Here is a 16,042-nt window from a genome sequence, read left to right as displayed (position 1 = left end):
GTGGTGGGGCGTATTAGTGAGATTTTTCCGAACAGATTTCTGAGTATCCAATCAGCGAAAAGAGGAAGTGGCTGAGAACGATGAGGGTCGAAGTCGCGCTCCAGTTTCAGTTGAATGCTGCGTTCCCTTACGCTCGGAACTCGGAAACTTCCGACTTGTTAGTTCCGAGTTCCGACCTGTCTGTGTTCCAGTGCATCTGCTCGGGAAAGTATGGACGCCTACAACCTTTCTCATCCAAATAACTAAACGTTAGGCTCTAGCAAGTTACCGTTGCCAGGTACCGGTAGATCCATAGACTACAATATGTAGTGAAGTCGGAAATTTCCGAGTTCCCTGAACGCACCGTCAACAGCCGGCTCACGACCAAACGTTATGCGATTGGTTGGATAATCCAGAGTGGCACTGCGCAGATCCAATAGTTTTAAACTTCAACAGACACCCGCCTCCAAGTGAGTGAACGTTTGCCAATTACAGCACTTCCAGACCTTCTGTACAAATGAAATGAAGTACGATGGTCTGGTAGCGCCAGGCTAGGTTCATAGTGTTTGCTGCACTGAACCTGTTTTGCAGGTGAAGTGAACTGTTCAGCTCCAATGACTGTTGGTAGTGCAGACTGTAGTTAGAGTTTTGCACATTGAGCTACAGTTGTGCCCACTGTGGTTTAGCGATCGAACAAAACTGTAAATCAACTTTGTCTAAGAAGTGCTTGGATATAAAACTTACCCTAACCTTATAGACTTAAAGGTGCTGTAAGCGGAATGGTTCTTTTAGCTAACTTCCTGTCAGTTACTGCAGTTAGCAGTCCCCTCGCTCGTCCCTACGACACCACATTAATGCACTGCGGTCTTCAAGCAGCGAGTTATCTAGCATAATCTCAGATCAATAAGTGTGATAAAACATGATAATAAATCAAAACAGACATTGGGAAGGATTTTTACCTGCTCCGCCATTGTAGGCGCATACACATTCACCCATCTGTTGCTCTGGCGTGCACCGGCAGCAGTGGCGTGCACAGACATTTTGGGGGGCAGGTGCTCAGTGCAAAAAAAAGGGCACAATATATATTCTATCGATGAATGACCAAATCATTTTAAGGGTACTTGTACAAAATCCCCCCCAGGCCTAATGACTTTTAATACCCGGCCACACATTTAGGCCTTTCACACATTTTGGCGTGAAAGGCCTAATAGAGTGTTTCTCAAAGGAATTTGGGAGACTGTGTTTGGGACCCTAGACCTTCTAGGGGGATCCGGGGAAGAAAAAATTGATCCTTTTAAAGTAAAATTCATCAATCTGGTGCACTTTGAGAAGAAAGCTACGGCTAAATCACCTGTCAGTGTGGGCTATTTAGTACTATTTTCTGGAATAATTTGGAGACACAGAATGACCAAAAAGCAGAAAGAAAAAATGTGCATGTTTGAAAAAAAAACAGTCAGTTCAGATTTTTTTAAATAATCCCTTATCCCGAATTCTCTCTTTGAAGTCTTCGTTAGGCCCCTGATCTCCGTACTAATAATATCCTATTAAGGTAAATACAAGATTACTGCAAGTCTTGTAACATAGAAATAACTTATGGTTGGGACAAAATAATATAATTAGCTTATATAGCTTCATGACTGATTTAGTACCACCAACCCACTTTGCGTAGTTAAAATAAAATGTGTGGACAGCTTTTAAGATATTTCAATAACATTTGAGGAACAGTTCAACATTAAAATCTGAGCTTTAAAAGGCCCTGAACAGTTAACATGACTCTGGTCTTGACTCTGACCTTTCATCTTCATTTTCCTCCTTGCTGCTGGTGGATGCTTTCATCCAGGAGAGCAGAGAGCTGCTCCCCTGGGCTGCCTGCTGTAGCTCCCTTTCTTTTTCTTTTTAACCTCTCCTTTCTAGGCATTATACTGCGATTTGTAAATAAAAATAGACCAACCATATAAAATAAGACAGCTTGGTTACATTACAACCAGGCACAAGGCTACTTTTTCTGCAGGCAATTGGGAATTGCCTGTTTGTCATTTAGCAAATAAATTACTGCACGTGTTAATTATATAGCCTAAAGTAAACCTAAACAACACTAAATATTCAGCATACTGATAGATTCACATGCTGCACCAATGACAAACTCCGCCGACATTAGTTGTGTTCATCACGTCATATCTATTTTTTTTTTGGGGCTAGCTTGTTAAGCAGTCGGCTAATTTATGCTCAGCTGCGTGGCGCTGCATGATAGAGGCTACTTTATAACAGAGACAAATAAATGCAAGTTATAGCTTGGCAACTGAGGCTTAGGGGGCAAACAATACACCCTTGACTCCATTCATGTATGTGTTACCTCGCTGGTGGGGCAGGGCAGGCCGGGGAGTAGGTGTGTGTGTGTGCAGCAGCTGTGAACTGCTGCGGCAACGCGCCTCCGTTTGTGTCCACTCTGCGCGTTCACGTTGACAAAGGAAGTGTGTGCGGAGGAGGAGGAATGGGGGCATATTTATTGGGGCATTATTGTCAAACTTTTTTAATTGTTGAGCATTTATAGATGATAATGTCGGCATGGGCCACATACACTGTAAAAAAAAAAAAAAAAAAAGAACTTTCAGATTTTTTTTCCAAAAGGGCACTTGATTGGGCCAGGGGAAAAGGGCAGGTGCCTCAGCACCACTTCAGCTCTACCTGTGCACGCCACTGACCGGCAGTGAGACCATGGAGTGTATATACTATGTATGAGTGAGATGGGTGTCGGTTTGTAGCGTTCTCTCTTCTGATTGGATAAAAATTTCGGGATCCTCCAATAAGTTTATTTGCCAATTACATGCAAAGCAGCTGACTGAGAGATCGGCTTTATGAAACGCGCACAGTAAGTGATCACTGTATGAATACAGAGCGATTTAACACTTATATTAACATAAATAAACCGCTTACTTCACCTTTAAGGTCAGGGCGACCCTTACTATCATAATAGCCATGTTGCCCCCTCTTCCATCAAATACAATGTGTCTGGAGCTGCAAAACATATTTGATATCACAGCTTATAAAGTGTTATATATAGTCTCATGGTATACGATAACTATAGTTTGTTGCGTTTGATTCCTATTACTACCCGTTATAACAAAGGAAAACACCAAACTCTTATGAATGGGAGATGCACATACACTGGCATTTCTAGGCCTACTTTGTTTTTGACAAAAACAATGCAGGCCTAGTAAATTTGCTCTGCTCAGCTCTCTGCAGTACTACATCGCTCTTTTTTGTTCATCTCCAGCTTGGTACTTCTCAGCTAATGCTGTGTGCTTGCAAATGTCAATTAAACTCTCCATGCGAACTCTCTAGTTTCCTCAGATAATTTTTTTATTTGTATTCTTTTATCCTAGTTAGCTTACAGAGGCCGCAGGGTTAGGAAACTCAAGATTAACATTTTATTTTATTTTAGTGTCAAAGTATTACCTTAAACTCCAAGAGAACAAGTGTTTGCTTTGAAATATTGTCCACTGTGCAAAAAAAAGAAAAAAGAAAAAAACTCAAATTTTTGCTACGGGGAGCAACCTCAGAGAGGCTTAAGAGGCTCATGCGGCCTGCTAGGTCAATGCTCCCTTACTAGACACACAAACAAACTGCTATATTCTTGCATTGGTATCTTTGATTAAATAATCAGAGCTTGACTTGCCTAGATGCGATACACGCCGCATTGTGTTGCTGTTAATGATTTGATTACAGCTTCTGGAAGGCTACCAATCTGTCTCCAAGCTGTATTGTATTCTTTTAGTTTAAAGCAATCTGTTCTTTATGACCTGAAGGCTGCACCAAGATATAGTCAACGGTGCCCAGTTTCAATGATAAGAGGCAAAATAAATGGCTCAGACTGACTGGCGTCTGACTTAATATCAGCTGCACTTGGTAGTCGGAGAACAAATGAACCCCCGCTGTGCAGGCAGCAAGGCAGCTCCTCCTGCTGTGCTAAATCAAGAAAATGTGTTAGATTATGGCATCAGAGAGGGAATTACTGTCTATTTATCATCTTGTGTCACTTTTTGATGAATTCCAATCCTTCCTGCAGAAGAAGATGTAATCGGTTTGATTTTTCAACAATACACAACCAAAAGCTGCAGTTGAAGCCAATTCATTTGAGTTCATTGCAGAAATATGGTCAGTCTTCATAGTTATTTTAGAACTTTGATTAAAGGAGAATTGTCTAAACATAGTGTTTAAGCTCATCTGTGAGGTAAATATGTGTTAACATAATCTCTTTGAATCAGTGCCACAATTTGAAACATAGCATTGGCAAAATTAGATGGAGTTTTCTGGAGTTTTTCGAACTGTCGCAAGCAAGTTGGCCGACATGTTAAGAAATCAATAGGCCTACCGAAATATAAATATCACAATAAATGGCACATGTTTGCATCATATAAACTAATCAAATTGATATTTAATGCAGTGACATGTGTTCCACTGTTATCAGAATTCTTTACACATAATACAATAATAACTAACAACTATATTTTACATTAAACATATAAAGTGTTTTTTTGTATCAAAGTACCATTACATATTGGTATCACTCTCAGCTTTTATCTGCTGTCCATGACGTATTATGCCTTTATACAAATATTTCCTTTCAAGCTTTTTTCAAATTTCTTGCCTTTTTCATTCCTCCTTTGTCTCCACCCATCATTTCATATCCTGCAATTTCATGCAAATTCTCTTAATCCAGGTAATTACCTCTTCTATCACTGTGTGCAGGGAAACCCAACTCCATTGTTAGTAACTTAACTCTCATCACAGTCCTCAGTAGACAGTGGACGGTTTCTATAGTAACAGTCAACAGTCTGGGCTGAGAAGTGCTTGTAACGGTATCCTCAGGACAACGCTAAACAAAATGGTGGCCGCCTTGAGTCCACCATTTTGTCCTTGCTACTATGGGCATCAGCTGTTTCTGGATATAAACTTCCTATTTTGGGCCAAACAGGTGGCTAAAATACACTAAATAATCCTCCTGAAGTTGCCATTTGACATTCAGACGTAACGCTATTGACGATATGATGTGATTCGAGATATTCCTTGTGGGCTGACAGGATAGAATATCTAAATTTTTTTTCGATATCCAAGGGTGCTGCAGTCTATAAGGTCAACCATTGAATGAGAGGCAGGGTACGCCCTGTGTTGCAATGTGATACTGGAACAGCCTATTTAAAAAGCTTTATCTCTTCTCCGATGCTTCAAAAGGAAACTTTGAACCAAACAGTATCAAAATAGGTCAAGAATGTATTCATCTGCTACCACACATACTCACTTAGCTCTTCTACGTCCCAGGGTTCTGTACACTTTGCTTCAAAGGGCAGCGCAGTCCTTGAGATGTTGTTAACAACCTATGGAAGGAGGAGTGTGGATGAGTCATTGTATACCGTACTTTTCTGACTATAAGCCGCAACTTTTTCCCCATTTTTCGACCCTGTTATTACACAGCACAGTATATGTTCTGTAGCTACTAGGGATGGGTGTCAGTAATCGAGTACTCGAGTAGGCTACTCCTCGTTTCAAAGGAACTCGATTGGTGGATGAGGAAAATCGTTTTTTTAGTGTCTGTAGCCTTTAGGCTGGCGGCCTGCGGCCGACCCTATTTTAAAATGTTATATACGTGTACAAAACGGCACAAAACGGATACAATTTTAAAAGTTTAACAAAATTAAATATTTTGATGCAAGTGCAATAAACTGAGCGTTGTGTCAAACATCAACTGCAAATAACTGCCACCTCCGTGCCACCGCAGCGCAGCCTGTGTTCTCCACAGCACCGCGGAGCTGAACACGGTCTCTCCTTTCTTCTCCAGAACATTTTCAGGAATATAACCAATTATTTCAAAGCAGAGGATAAAGTTACGTTTATAAAAAGGGGAGATGACACCTGTTACTCTCAGTTAGTAATGAGTAGACTCCAGGGGCCTCATTTATAAACGTTGCGTACGCCCAGAAGAGGGCGCACGCCAATTTCTAAGCAAATATTGGGATTTATAAAAACCAAACTTGACGGGAGATGTGCGGTCCTCCACGCAAACTCTGACCCATGCGTACGCACAGAAAGTGGAGAAAGGAGAAACGGCGACTCCGTCGGCACATGTATGAAGTGCGAGAACGAATGTGTTCGTGTAAAATTTATCCAGATAGGCCTATTATAAGCCATGTAGGTCTATCATATATTGGGAGTTCCTTTGCAAAACGGATGAAGCCATTCTTACAACTAATGAACAAATGCCTCCACAGATTTTTCCATGGAGTGATACCAACAAAAACAAAACGAATTAGGATCTTATATAGCCTACAAACGGAGACATATGAGTGCAAATAAAAACAAAATAGCAACGTTCGAATAAGCTCTGCAGTTATTAAAGAATAATATCTGCATGTTGTGGAATTAATTCTGATAATATTGAGGTGTAATACAGCCTATTACTTTTACACTGACGCTGTTCTCGATGCCTCAGTCAGGCAGACAGGAGTGCACCTTTTCATACACTAATGATAAGCCTACTGTACATCACATAGGCTACTGTGATTTTTTTCACGGCTTTTAGTCCGTTTTATCTATGTGTTTTTCTTTGTGTTTAAGCACGTCGCAATTGTGTTTTGAAAGGGACTGTGAAGTTTATTATTAACCCTCCGCCGCCCGTCACTGCCCCGGGATGAATTCTCCAAATCTGTATCTCATGGGGGGTCTCAGTGCCCCCCGCTCGTGGCACAAACACTGTTGTGTGAGGATATGCACTTGTTTGCGTCCACTTTTATGTCGGATCACTTCTTTTTATTTCGGCCACAGCGTTCACAGAGATCGCCACAGGCTGCACTCTATCGCCTTTACGCTCACACTGCCACCAAACTATATTTTCCCTGTTCGCCACTTCTCCAACGGGTACTTCGGGGTGACTGCAGTGATCCACACCGTGTGGAGTTTATTTTTCCATTTCCCTTTCAGTCGGCGATTGCCACTACCGCCTTCATGCACTCAGTAAATGATATTAATTCGGGCGTGTCGATGACTATGTATGGGTAAATATGGGCGGTACGTGAAGCCCGCAAAGGCTGCGCCACATTTAGAGTTGATTGTGATTTATAAAGGGAAACAGGCGTAGGACGTGAGTGCGCACTGTTTTATAAATCCGAATATTTTTGTTCGCACGTACATCCTACATTTCTTCCGTACGCCAGCTTCCACGTGAATCCCACGCAAAGCTTTATAAATGAGGCCCCTGGTGAGCATGCAAAGTGCTCTCCGCTTGGAAAGAAAAGAAGAAGCAAGGCTTACTTCAGACACATTCGCTCCGAGGCAACAACAGTTAAGAAGCCTTCAATAGGGAATATGGGGATAAGATTCAAAAACCGACCGGTGTAACGTTCCGTTAATGAGGAATTAGTCGCGGTAATTATTCACGGACACGGAGTGAGCATTACGCGGTTGGATATAGGCCTACAACTATCTGCTTTGGTGAGTTATTTATATGTATTTAAATTGTAGGACAATCATTTTATATTATCTGCTGCACTTCTTATTTTAAATGGTGACTTAGGCAATTTATTTTGTTACAACTACTGCCCATGCTTTTTTTCTCATTTTTTCTCCCCATCGCAGACCTACTGGATCGGTTTAAATTGTGGCCCGTCTATTAATTACTTTCAGTGAGGAAAATGTGTTTTAACCTTGTGGAAAAAAATCCTTAATATCATAGGGCAACTGTGACTGTTTGACATAAGCATTGAGCGCTTTATTGCGGTCAACCGTTGTTCTGTAGACAGATGCGTTGCGTTCTAAAAATAGAAAAAAGTTTAACGAGGAATCGATTGATCCTTGAGGAATGCAAGCGATCACACGAGTAGCGAAAACACTCCTGCCCATCCCTAGTAGCTATTGCACTAAATGGTAACACTTACGTACGTTATGCAAATATGCAACTTGTTTGTTGAAATGTTAATAAATGGGAGCTTCCTCAAGCAGCCATCTCTTTCCCGACAATCCCCTCTGTGCACGAACTCTTAGGGCCGACTCACACTAGGGCCGTTTGCCTGTTCCGTGCTGCAGGAATATTCAGCACGATTCTCCCCCTCCCCACTCCTCCCGCTGGCCCGTGGTCACACTGCTCGTGGCCTGGGCACGATTGCACCTTGCCTACGTCACCGTGCGCGTTTAGGATTTGGAGCGTAGTCTACTTGTAGGCTATACGACTGTTTGTGAATATTTTCATCCGGCCAAATTTGCATCATATACTCCACTTCCACATTAGAGCAACGATAATCCTTAAGCCATTGTTTTTTTTAAATGTAGCCTTGACGTAATAGGTTGCGGTGGACAGTCTCATATTTGTGCAGCACACTGTTTATTATTAATATAACGGTCCGTCATCATTAACATTTCAACAAACAAGTTGCATATTTGCCGACGGGAGGAAAAATAAAAAAAACATCTGACGAACGTGAGTAAACACGAAAACCTTTTTTCTTTGCTTTCTGCGCTCACCTATTTAGCTCTCTCCCTTTTATTAGCCCACACCTAGGCCTACACACACGTTAATTCTCACACATTTTATGTAGCTACAAGTCCAAGTGGTGGGCAATTCTGGTGCCGACTAGTAAGGCAGCGGACGTTAACGTACTATGCATCCTTAATAAATTCACGCCAGGAACGCCGCCTGTGCGCTTTCTTGTGCGCGTGTCATCTCATTAGCATCTGTACTTTGGCCACGGCACACCTGTCCCAGGTGTGCCGTGGCCAAGGGGCTGTTCCGTGCTGGAATACGGATGGCGTGGTCACACTAGCCAAACGTTCTAGACTTTAGTATGCAAATGAGCTTGGGCACGGGGCCGCGGCCCTAGTGTGAGTGGCCCTTTACATATGGTAATTAAGCATTATAATACCTGCGGCTTATAGTCCAGTGCGGCTTATAGTGCGGAAAATACGGTGGATAAGAAGAGAGAAAAACTGGATATATGATTGCTCTACATAAAGAGGTTTCCAAGTCAGAGCGAGAGGGAGAGTGAGTGTAGGCATATAAGGCCCAGCCTGTGACATAGTGGCATGATAAAGGCGCTTTGTTTCAGTGTTTGTGAATAGAGCGGTCAAGAATGACGTTGGTGCTGCCCACACATCCATGTCGGTGACGGCTGTTCATATAGGGCAGGGAGGAAGAGGTGGAATGGAAATGGGGAGAAATAAGTTGAAAGGTTGATTAGGAAAAGTGAACCATTCTGGACTTTAAAAAAACGCACCATTCAAAGAGGTGTTGGCGTATTTAAAGTCCTGGTTAAAGGTGCACTATGGAACTTTTGGGTGTGTCAGAAAAGTGAATATTTTCTAAGGTATATTCTCAAAACTGGCACTACGACTGTGAGTGCATTGAATTTATTCATTAGAACTTATTCTTAATCAGGCTTTTTTTTACAGACATTTAAAATTTTTTTTTAGCACAGATGGATTTGCAAGTTAAGTCTAGGGATCATTGGTTTTGTGCCATTATAAGTAATTTAATTGTTTTATTCTTATTTCAAAAGATGGTCTTAATGGTTTATTTATTTATGTTTATGAGAATAAACCTTACAATATGTTTACTTCTCTGACACCTAAAGTTACTTTAGTGCACCTTAGAACTATAATTTCTGAACTGATTTTATATGAAGCTCTTCATTCTCATAATGTTTCTGTACCTGTTGAGAAACATTATCCTATGTCTGTATTATGGCGCTGCAATTTTTTTGACGACTGTCCATTTTTGTCTCCATGTCAGGCGTTGACATTTTCCATTTGGTCATCATTTCAACCATGCTACTACCCTCGTCACTACTGCTCCTCCTTGGCCTCCTCTCCTTGGAACCCAGTGCATCATGGGCCGCTAAAGTGATAGTGGTTCCACCCATCATGTTTGAATCCCACCTCTACATCTTCAAGACGCTGGCCACGGCGCTGCACAAGGAGGGCCACGAGACCCATTTCCTGATTTCAAAGGGTCGTGAGGTGCCCCCCTCCCCTGACTACCACTTCCAGCACTACCCAGGGATCTTTAACAGCAGCACGGCTGACACTTTCCTCCAGTCCAAAGTCACCAACATCTTCTCAGGCCGCCTGACATTTCTTGAACTGTTTGACATTCTTGACCACTATTCTATGAACTGTGATGCTGTGGTTGGCAACGTAGAGGTGATGACTCGCCTCAAGGAGGCCAAGTTTGACCTGCTGCTAGTGGACCCTAATGAGATGTGTGGTTTTGTGATCGCTCACATCCTGGGTGTGAAATATGCTGTGTTCGGCACAGGCCTGTGGTACCCGGCAGAGGCGGGCGCACCGGCCCCGCTTTCATATGTACCTGAATTCAACTCATTGCTGACGGACCGAATGTCACTGGTCCAGAGGATCGCCAACACAGTTATTTACCTGGTGCAGCGAATTGGAGTCCGTTACATTGCATTACCCAAGTATGACCGGATTATGAAGAAACATGGCGTGAAACCTCAAGTGGCCATGGCCGACTTGGTGCAGGGCAGCCAGCTGTGGATGTTGTGCACTGACCTGGCCCTGGAGTTTCCCAGACCCACCCTGCCACATATAGTGTACATAGGAGGCATCCTTACCAAGCCCTCCAACCCACTGCCGCAGGTAAGCACACACACACGCACGCACGCACACACACACACACACACACACACACACACACACACACACACACACACACACACACACACACACACACACACACACACACACACACACACACACACACACACACACACACACACATTGTAAATGTTTTGTCTAATTCTATAGACTACTGATGACTACTGATGGTCTCCTCATCAATGTCCTTGTCTCCAATCATTTGAAATGTTTACTCTGTTTGAGAGATGATCTGATGCATTTCTAGAGCCACACCCTCATACAAAATGTACATACTGTATCTACAGTAGTTCTTTTACGGCCCATTACAACTGCTGGTAGATAACATGAGGGCTCTGTGCCATTGGTACAGCAGTACAATGGCTACCTCGTGATGACAGAGTTTGACTTTGACATTATGCAAATGTACAGTATGTTTGTACAGGACGGAAGCAATATGTAATGCTCTACTCTCCCTCAAGACAAATTTAACCTGTTAGTATAACATATAGGAATAGGCCTAGCATTGTGATTTCAAGAGATTTTGTGAAAGTGTCAAACAAGTGTTAAACTATTTTGTCAATTTTTTTTTACCAAAGCTTTCTTTAATGGACATCAGTAAATTATTTAAAAAGCTTCTGGTGGCTGGTAATTTTTATATCCTATTCTTAACCCTTGCTAGCTTTAACTTATATCCATTGTCTATGGGTTTTTAGCACATCCTGCTTACAAAGACATCCTATACATCGCTGGGGTGAGGATGGCTTTGGGTTGAATTTTGAGCAGAGAGGGAGGGAGTGCCACCGAGAGCAGAGGCGGTTGGTGACGGGGGTCGACCAGAGTTTGGACGACCGGTCGCGCAGGCCGTTGGTATCCACTGCGGGGGCTTTTTGGAATTCCTCTTGAGCCAATAGGGAGCATTGTGCCGGATTGTGCGGAGGGAGTTAGAATGAAAGTGGAGGGAGAACGAGGCCATTGTTCTGGGCAGTTATCTGGGCTCTTGGGACACTGAGACTCTTTTTTAACAGGGTCACTGAGGCTGCGTTGTAGGGACAGTAGAGCCCTTTGAGGTTCCTCCGTGCCAGTACCGGCCTGAGCTGCTGCAGCTGGACCCTTAGTTAGCCTCCCTCCTTCTAACTTGTCCTCCACTTCTGTCATTAATTCCAACATGGCTGCTCCCTGATAACCTCCTCACCAAATGTCTTTGCCTTTTCACCCCCCATTCCTAGATAAGTATTAGGGCTCCACAAAATATCGAAAATGTATGGTTATTGCAAATGTTGATATTGAGGTTTATCGCAAAGACTGCTTGAACTGCAACAAGACTAAACTGATCTGATGTACATTTAAGTTTTTAATCATAGCAACTCCTCGTCATAGTCATGAACAGGGCCCGGGAGGAAGAGGGGATTTTTGTCTGGTCGACAATGTAAACAGTGCGTGTGTGCTCTTTGTTTTCAAAGCAGATAGTTTCAGTTTCCCTCCCTAACCCTTTAACAGTGTAAGCCAACTTAGTTTAGGAAATGATGTCATACATGGTAATGAGATCATCTGTGTTTACTTAAATAGAGATATTACCGTATTAACCTCAGATATGCAAATATAGTTCATATCCATGTACTAATTATGATTAAGCTTAATTTCATATCTGCACCCAAGTACTAATTATGATTAAGCTTAATGATAATTGAAGTGTCTTTACGTAAACAAACATGGATGACTCAGCTCAAGTTCATTATTAAAAGTAACTGTACTCTAATTTAATGCTCAGGAGTTCATACTTCATACACCTCTGCCCATCACATGTAAGATATGTGGACTACTCATCATGTTTCTGATGGCTGGCTGCGCCGTCGTTTTATGGCATGTCAATTATTGTTCATCAGCTGTGCTGTGAGTTCAAGCTACAGAGTTTCCCACGGATGCAATAACGTATGAGGTACTATCGCTTTCATGGCAGAGCAGCATTTGTATTTGTTTTCCATTTGTATATCTGTGAACCAAACTATGATGAACTCTTAACGTCAACTTACTACCTGCCAACCTCAAAGCAAATTGCTAAAGGTAGCCATTCAGAAGAGATTAAAATTTCACAATTTTGTCACATTTCCTGAGAATAATGTGGGACCCGGAAATACTGTAGACTTTCAGAGTGAAAGGACAGCTAACCTAAGTGTAAAAATAAAAGAAATACAGGTACTTGCAGGCACAGTTTGGTGTATGTTTATTTTCCATCTAAGATAAAATTGCTTTTGCTTTTGAGGTCAGAAAAAACAGGGGTTATTGTTAAAACAGGAGCCTTTCTGAGAAATGTCCTGCCATTGTTTAAGTAATGTTTTTGTTTTGTTTAGTTTTTGTTTTGTCCTTGCCGTACACCATTGTTTGTTTGTAATGATTTAATTTGAATTGTGTGCTCCATGCCATGTGCTATGGCCGTGAGCCGTAATAAATAAATGAATAAATGAAATGAAAAAAGGCCACCTAGATGCAAAATGATCTCGACACTGATGTTGGCTCATAATAATTAAAGACTTTCTGGATTATTTACATTGTTCATTAATTTCCTTAATCATTGCTTACAGTTCTTAGGCATTCACTTACATATATAAAACAGCTTCATGCATTTGGCACTTCTACCAGCAGCAATATAATAACTGGCAATTGCAGTTGTATGGCGGTTTATAGTCCAGGAGCCTTTTAGCTGCTGTTGCTTTTCATATTACAACACCATATACAACATTTAAAGGGACATTATTCAGAATGTGTGTGTGTGTGTGTGTGTGTGTGTTTGTGTAAAACAAACCTCTCTTTTATTATTGCCATACACATAACTCATATGGCTGGTTTTCTTATCTTTTAAATCAACAAAAAAGTAATCTTCAACTAAGCTGTTAAATTAACATTATTATCACTTTACATATATCAACAATGGAAGATTAGAGTACACATGCACGATATACCCAGTAAGGAGGGACAAAAAAAAAAGGATACACAAATTTTTATATAAAAATACAAGTCAAAGAAACTCTCAAAAAGATATAATCTTAGCTCATTGTCTTGTCTCTCTTCTTTTTCCCACAGGATTTTGAGGCCTGGGTGAATGACACAGCGGAGCATGGCTTTGTGGTCGTGTCATTTGGAGCTGGGGTCAAGTACCTTTCTCATGACGTTGCTCACAAACTTGCAGGAGCCCTGGCCAGGCTGCCGCAGCGCGTGGTCTGGAGGTGAAACACCTGCTTCTTCACTCTCTCTCATTCCTCACACAGCTACTGCAATCTGCACTCAAGGGGGCTCAGAGGGCGTAGTATGCATGCATTGATCAGAAATGTAATTCATAGGTTTAAATGCACTAACATAATCAGCTATACTACATCCAGTCCAATACACGCTGTAAAATAAAGGGGAACAAGTTGATCCTCTGACCGTTCTCTGTCTCAAGTCCAAATGTCCGTTTTGCCACCCCACATTTGCTCCAGGGTTTATCTGAGGTCGCCCTCTTGATCAAACAGAATCGAGCAATGGATCCTAACCTTTTAAGCGTCTTTGTTCTCTTGAATGAGAACTAAAGACAGACACTATACTGATGATGAGGGCTTTACATGTTTATGGTCGAAAAGACATCTGCATTTTATTTAATACAGCAAAGTCACATAACGGAAGTGATTCGTCCAGAAAATGTGCTCAGTTGATTGGCCCATTTTTACGTGTCAAGTTCAGCTGAGATAACTATCTACAGGGCCTTTCTTTGTTTCAGTATCTGTGTGTCTGTGACAGGATTAATGTAGACCTTCGTGTGAATGAATAACAGGAGCAGGGCTGTACAGTGCGACAGTTTTGATTGCATTTGCTACTGAAATTGATCACGTGCGATGATGAATACAAGTCCACTCGCACTAGTGCTAATGAGGAGAGGCTGTCTCTTTGAGACACAGAGGAGCGCTGCACAACACTGCTTAGAGGGCTCTACATTACAGTTTTTTACGATTGCTAAACCACAGTGGGCACAACTGGAACGACAAGTGAAAAACTCTAACAACAGTATGCAGAGCAGCGGTTCATTCGGACCAAACTGTAGCTCGTTTTAGCTCGTTTTTCATTGCTTATACACAACTTTCAAAACTCTACACACCTATCTCATGGCTTAACCACAGCTTGCACAACACTGTGGATTTCCAGCACTTTTTTCAAATGCTAACACACTGCTGCCACAACTATAAACCACACATTCAAAACAGAATGAATCCCTTTTAAACACTGCGGATTGCAATTTCAACTCAAACACTAAGATGTCTTGTTTAGACTTGTTAGTGAACATATATACAGTATAAAGGGAAAGCTAAAAAAAAAATGTTTTTGGAAATGGACCCAGGAAGACAGGTTGTTGGAGGTAGAAGAGTAGCAGTGAGAGTGTGGATGTGTGGAGGAAGACCTAGAAGACATAGAGCTGTAATGTCTGATGAAATACAGTAAGGGAAACTGATAGACCCTGTTGTGAATCATGGTCTCTCATTGATAGAGGCAGGGTTGAGAGTGCAACCCAATCTGCAAAAATCTAAAGTTGCATCTGTAATACGAATTTTCCAGCAAACAAACAGCTTTGAGTTGCATCCTTACAGTAAATGACAACATTACAGGAATTGATTTCTGTATTACAATTTTAGAATATTTACACAGATAAATACTACATTTGGAAATGTTTTCAATAAAGTATACAACATGTGTATCTATTGAAGCAAACTTCTGATTTTCATTTCTTTTTGTTTTCCTAAAAAAAATGGTATGTTATAAAATAAACAATTTCATGTGAAAGAATTTCACCCTTTCATCAAAGAAAATATTATGTAATTTGTGTGAAATAACTCATATTATTCAAACTGTAAATATTAAAAGTTTGTAATTTGTGTATTGGGGTTTGATGCTAGTGTTTATACTCTGAGCAGGTTCTGAGTGACAGTGTGTGTTATCTCAATGAGGCTGGTTCATAGTGTTTGCTGCACTGAACCTGTTTTGCAGGTGAAGTGAACTGTTCAGCTCCAATGGTGCAGACTGTAGTTAGAGTTTTGCACATTGAGCTACAGTTGTGCCCACTGTGGTTTAGCGATCGAAAAAAACTGTAACACTCTCCAAATGCGGTCTTAGACAAGTAAGTTATTGAGTCCACCCTTCACTTTGGCTGGTGAAAGATGTGTGCTCGGGACCTGTGCTTGTGTGCGATTTTAGCGTCACTTCACCAACGGTAATAATCGGAAGGAGACGGCACGCACTTAAGTTAGCGCGTGTGCAAACAGAATATTTCCTGTGCGCCTTCACATTAAAAGCCTATTACTAGCCAAACGTGAGTTGACTTTTATTTTGAAGTCGGTAAGAACAGGAAGTTCGTGCATCACAGCCCTGCAGTGCGCTAGCTTGAAAATCAACTGCTTCA

The 16,042-nt window shown here is 41.6% G+C and overlaps 1 protein-coding gene across 1 annotated transcript in view; it reads left to right on the top strand.

Annotated features, from left to right (window-relative positions):
• Positions 1-16,042, top strand: part of ugt8 (UDP glycosyltransferase 8) — a 36,961-nt gene that overhangs the window by 3,057 nt on the left and 17,862 nt on the right. The window contains exons 2-3 of the mRNA XM_080029328.1: positions 9,755-10,620; positions 13,699-13,841. Coding sequence (XP_079885454.1) covers positions 9,790-10,620; positions 13,699-13,841 — 974 coding nt within the window. The 5' untranslated portion in view covers positions 9,755-9,789. The remainder of the gene's footprint in view (positions 1-9,754; positions 10,621-13,698; positions 13,842-16,042) is intronic.

The sequence above is a fragment of the Ammodytes marinus genome (assembly GCF_949987685.1).
Source record: "Ammodytes marinus genome assembly, chromosome: 6".
Lineage (NCBI taxonomy): Eukaryota > Metazoa > Chordata > Actinopteri > Uranoscopiformes > Ammodytidae > Ammodytes > Ammodytes marinus.
This window is presented reverse-complemented; position numbering and strand designations above follow the sequence as displayed.